Genomic DNA, 5,463 nt, shown 5'->3' with positions numbered 1-5,463 from the left:
TTAATTTTGACAAGGGTGCTAAGCCCATTCAATGGAAAAACAATTGTCTTTTTGACAAATTATGCCAGAACAACTGGACATCCACAATCAAAGAATGAATTTGAACCTACCCTCATTCCATGCACAAAACTTAAAATGGATCAAAGATCTAAATGTAAGAGCTAAAGCTATAAAACTAGAATTTTAAATCGGCCAGGTATGGTGGTTCACACCTATAATCCCAGCACTTTGGGAAGCTGAGATGGGAGAATCACTCGAGCCCAGGAGTTTGAGACCAGCCCAATCAACATAGTGAGATCCCATATCTAAATAAATACATATTTTAAAAAATAAAAGAACAAAAAATGAAAACAATAAATAGCCAGGCATGGTGGCATGTGCCTGTAGTCCCAGCTACTCAGGAGGCTGAGGTGGGAGGATCACCTGAACCCAGGAAGGTCAAGGCTGCAGTGAGCCAAAGTTGTGCCACTGCACTCCAGCCTGGACAACAGAGTGACACCCTATCTCAAAAAAAAGAAAAAGAAAGAAAGAAAATCATTTTCTCTTAGTGTTCAAATTTGTCACCATTAATATTTCCTTGTATTTATTTAAATTTCCCTGTGGCTATTTCACCTTTTTCATTCCACTTCGTTCTCTTTCTTGATTACCCAGGTTGGTGAACTGTGTATCTTTAAAACTAGTCTTGTCAGAACACTCTTTTAAATTTATTTTCCACTACCCATCTTTGTTTTCTATGTCATTAATTTAAGTTTTGATCTTTATTTGACTGCTTTCTGGATTCATCTGGTGTATCTTTTTCTAGTTTCCCAAGGCATTGTGAGGCACTGAGTCAAGGGAAGACAGGAAGTGCTAAATCTCACCAGACACTGGAGAGCGATATGGGGATGCACCATCATGGTCCTCCCTGCTTTGCCATGCCACTGATAATGACAAGGGACTGTGGATGGACTTCACATGAGGAGAGCCCTGCTATGGAATGGCACTCAAGTGCTCTATTTTTCCACCCTCAGCTCTGACACATCTCTGACAGTAGGCAAGTAGATAGGTGGTACTGAGGAGAGAGACCATTTCTCTTACTGTCTCCTGTCTCTGAAGAGAAGGAGGAAGTAAAAGCTGAAGAACAACAGGAATGAAGTCAGTGGCAAAACCAACCAGTGCCACTGACCAGGCCTGAGGTTTAAAGATTAACCCCCTACTCTAACCACATGTCCTCTCAATCTATCAAAACTCTTTCACATGGACCCCTTAGAGTTGAAAGCCCTTAAAAGGGTCAGGAACTCTTTCTTCGGGGAGCTCAGTTCTTGAGACACAAGTCTGCCAAGATCCTGGCCAAATAAAGCCTCTTCCTTCTTTAAACCAGTGTCTGAGGGGTTTTGTCTGCAGCTCATCCAGCTACAGTACAAGTTCCCCTAGAGTTTATTTCTGACAGAGACCCATCTCTGTGGCAGATGCCCCAATCCCTATGTCACAATGCAATTGTCAATTCAGAGCTCTCTCCTCACTCATGTTACTCATGCCAGACCTTGGGAAGCAGAGAAATCAGGGCTAATGAACCATCTAAGGACAGGCCATGAGGGTTCGATTTTGTGTAAGAGACATGGCCAGATCTATTAGGTGGACCAGGGGTGGGTGGGTATCTCCCTGGGCTTTACAGGACTTGAGAAAAGAGAGGATGTTAAAATAGTAACTGTCTTTGTATAGAGCCATAGAGAGAAACAGTCTTAACTCATTTGTGTATTTCCCATTTAATTCTGATGACAGACCAAAGGCAATTTAATTTTAATTATAATTGAGGATGTCGAAGAAAGCATTGAATGGAAGACAGTGCAGAAGAAAAAACAGCACAAAGTCAAGGTGAGAAGAATTCCATGTAATTAAGAGAAATCCAAAACATTTATATCTACATCATGAGGTGTGGGACTTTGCCTCTTATGGATCCAGAGTCTAATTAGGAGTCAACTCAATGTTGGCTCATTTTTCCTCCATCCCCTTCTCAGCCTGGGCTGTCTGGATCTGGGCCTGACTGAGACATTGAGAGTGATTGGAAAGAATGAAAACCATCAAGAAATGCATGAGGCTGAGAGGTGAGAATGTGAGAACTTGGAATTAGAGAGTAGACTGTTCAAAATATGGAAAGACTTGGAGTAGAACATGTGGTCAGGGTATTGAAAACCTACCACAGTATTGAAATATGGTCGTGCAGACAGAAATCAGCCTGTGGTGGTTTGGGGCTGGAATTAGCAGAGAATTACCAGCCAGAAGGTTATGAGGCCTTTCCAAACCCAGTGTGGTTAACAAGGTCCTGCACATCGCTAATGCACCCTTCTAGTTACTAATGGTTTTTCCCTTGATCCATGCACTGCAGAGATAGTCTGGAGAAGGACTCTGTGACTCTGAGATTGAGATGATGTGTCCACAGTGGCAGAGGAAGGTCACCACCAGGTCTGCTGGCTCCTAGTCAGTGTCCTGCTAACTCCCCTGAACTCTGAGGAAGGGCTGTGTGTTGAGAGAGAAAATCCAGGCTCCTTCCAGGAAGATCCTAGAAGTTAGTGGCAGGAAGTTTTCTGAGTGATCTCTCTTGTCTCTGCCTAGGCAAAACTTAGAATAACAAAAGCAGCTGTAAAGATCCAGGCCTGGTGGCGGGGCACCCTGGTGCGCAGGACCCTGCTGCATGCAGCCCTCAGGGCCTGGATAATTCAGTCCTGGTGGCGGATGACGCTGTCCAGGGTGCTGGAGAAGAAACGGCAGGCAGCTCTGATCGCCTACGCAACCAGAGAGAGGGCAGTGATCAAGCTCCAGTCTTTGGTCCGTATGTGGCGCGTCCACTGGCGATACTGCCAGGTGCTCAACGCCATCTACGTCATCCAGGGCCACTGGCAATGCCACAACTGCCAGACCTGCGCTCTCCTCCGTGGCCACTGTGTGGTCACAGCCACTCACCTGCAGTTCCACATTGAGATCATCAACTCCTAAGGGCTGGCAAGAAGGGCACTGTGTCTACTGTCCCTATTAAAGGTCTAACCTGGTCTGGTGTGTCTCACGGGCTCCCCCGGCTAATGGGATTCTTGAGACTTGGACCTTGCTGCTTCCTCTTCTCCCTGGGAAAGAATTTCAGTGAGGTTTGCCCCATGTATCCATGGACCCTGTTTTGGACTGACAACGGCCATAGGAAGCCCCAGTCTGCCCTGATATATGACAGAGCCAGAAGTCCCAGTTCCCATTCCCAACCTTATTTTCTTCTCACCGGGGGATCTGGGAGGCAATTGGGCTCCATCTTCCTGAAGATTCTGGGCACCTCTGCATACATGGATGGACTACTGGGCTCTGCTATGTCAACCGAGAATCAAGGTCGGCTGGGGTCTGGAATGCCTCAGTTTCCTCTTTGACAAGCACCTAGATGGAATAGCAATATTTGGCTGATTCTCCCGGGAGCAATGCAGTGCAGCCCCAGGTGAAGGATAAGAGGCTGGCCTTAGTGGTAGGTGGGGCTGGGGCTAGGCATGCTAATGATTAGGTGGCAACCCTAAGGACCAGTGGAAAACAGAAGTTTACAGAAGCTCATCTCTTCTCTATAATTTCCTCACTAGTTCTCCTCTCCCCAAGGGCCATGTGACAAACAGGGCTCCCTCTGATATTACCCCTACCCCTACTCTTATCTCAATTATTGGTGACTTTATCATTGGTCAAGATGACCCTACAATCTCTTCCATTCTACCCTCAAATAAACCTTTTCTGCTCTTCTCCTCAGCTACTCACTCCCACAGTCACACCAAAACAGTGTTATTCTATGGAACTTCTGTGATGATGGAAATCTCTCTCTGTGCTGGCCAATATAGTAGCCACTAGGCACATATGGTTGTGGTACACCTGAAATCTGCCTAGTGCAACTGAGGAGTTGAATTTTTTATTTTATTGAATTTAAATTTAAATAATCATTGGACAGTGATGCTCTAGACCTCATCATCACCAATAATTGTACTATTGTTTAAATTGCTTTTTCTAATTTTCCATTCTTTGATTATTCTCTTCTTTCAGTTCACCTTTTCAATAAGCCTAATATTTCTTCAGATATGATAAGGTCTTCCAGTTTATTGACACCACGCTTTTTTTACAGACACTACCCCTGACATGCTGTTGCATGTTTCCTTACCTAGTGCAGATTCCTTGGTTAATTATCATCTCTCCCCTGCACTACCTCACTCCCTTGGCCCACTCTCATTCTGCAAACATGTATGAGATGAAGCCCACCGTCTCCCTGTTCCATGCCTACAGAATAAGGGAACATGGCTGGGACAAAACCAACAACCGTGAGGCATGGTCTTCATGTATGTTCATGATCATATATCTCAACTGGACTAATTTCCCAATACATTTCCCTAGTATGTTTGCATTTATATTTTCTGAGTTGAATAATTTACACCACCTCCTCTCCAAATGTCTGTTATTTCGGTTGGAATAAATGGTGTCAGAAATGAAACCTGAAAAAGAACACTGTTGGAAGGGATTGGCAATTCTTAGAAGTGGTGTGCAGGACCCACTTGAGCCCTTTGAGCTCTCTGCTTCCAAGGTTTGCCTTTTCTTCCCTGGTGAGTCTTCTCTCAGGCTGAGCCTCCCTCTTTGTAGTATTATTTTATATTATTTGGGATCTGGTTTGGATCATGCAGCTTTAATAAAGGACCATACATCTCTCCTTGGATGATAAAAAGACTTTTTGCCTTTTCTGGTAAGTTCTTTCTTGTATAAAGCTGTGTGTCTTTCTGAATTGAGTACTCTTGGTTTCTACATAATTTACATTCAGCCTGTGAGGCATGTTTTTTCTGGTTTGTGGCGCTCATTTAATATTTTGATCGACATGCATAGGTTACAATTTTTGCAAACACTCTTTTTTTCTTTTGAGGCAGAGTCTCACTCTGTCACCTAGACTGGAGTGCAGTGGCGCGATCTCGGCTCACTGCAAGCTCTGCCTCCTGGGTTCACGCCATTCTCCTGCCTCAGCCTCCCGAGTTGCTGGGACTACAGGCACCCACCACCACGCCCGGCAAATTTTTTGTATTTTTAGTAGAGGTGGGGTTTCACCATGTTAGCCAGGATGGGCTCGATCTCCTGATCTCATGATCCACCCACCTCGGCCTCCCAAAGTGCTGGGACTACAGGCGTGAGCCACCGCGCCCGGCCGCAAACACTCTTATACTGGTTTCTTTTGATTTGGTTTGACTCTTTTCTCTTGTTTCTGAAAATCTTCTGAAAGCAAAAACAAACATTCTGGATGATGGGTGCAGGATGGCTAATTAAAAGCCACTAGGACAGTCACCACCATCTAAAGCACCAGCCTAAACTCCTGAAGTTCCCTAACAGGATTTATAGAATTTTCTTTGTTCTTGAGAGATTAATAAGAAACAGAGTGGAATTCTCAAACAATAAGGCATACCAGGTTTTCTGGGACTCCAGCTGGCTGCATACTAC

At 44.7% G+C, this 5,463-nt stretch overlaps 1 protein-coding gene across 1 annotated transcript; it reads left to right on the top strand.

Annotated features, from left to right (window-relative positions):
- The first annotated feature begins 1,494 nt into the window (after positions 1 to 1,494).
- IQCF2 (IQ motif containing F2) lies at positions 1,495 to 3,027 on the top strand. Its single transcript, XM_017888290.1, has 3 exons — positions 1,495 to 1,588; positions 1,762 to 1,854; positions 2,593 to 3,027. The coding sequence occupies exons 1-3, from the start codon at positions 1,571 to 1,573 to the stop codon at positions 2,971 to 2,973; spliced, it is 492 nt and encodes a 163-aa protein (XP_017743779.1). The 5' UTR covers positions 1,495 to 1,570; the 3' UTR covers positions 2,974 to 3,027.
- Positions 3,028 to 5,463: the final 2,436 nt, after the last annotated feature.

The sequence above is a fragment of the Rhinopithecus bieti genome, unplaced genomic scaffold, assembly GCF_001698545.2.
Source record: "Rhinopithecus bieti isolate Rb0 unplaced genomic scaffold, ASM169854v2 scaffold_43, whole genome shotgun sequence".
In the NCBI taxonomy this organism is placed as follows: Eukaryota; Metazoa; Chordata; class Mammalia; order Primates; family Cercopithecidae; genus Rhinopithecus; species Rhinopithecus bieti.
The sequence above is the reverse complement of the archived record's forward strand: the minus strand, read 5'-3'. Positions and strand labels throughout refer to the sequence as shown.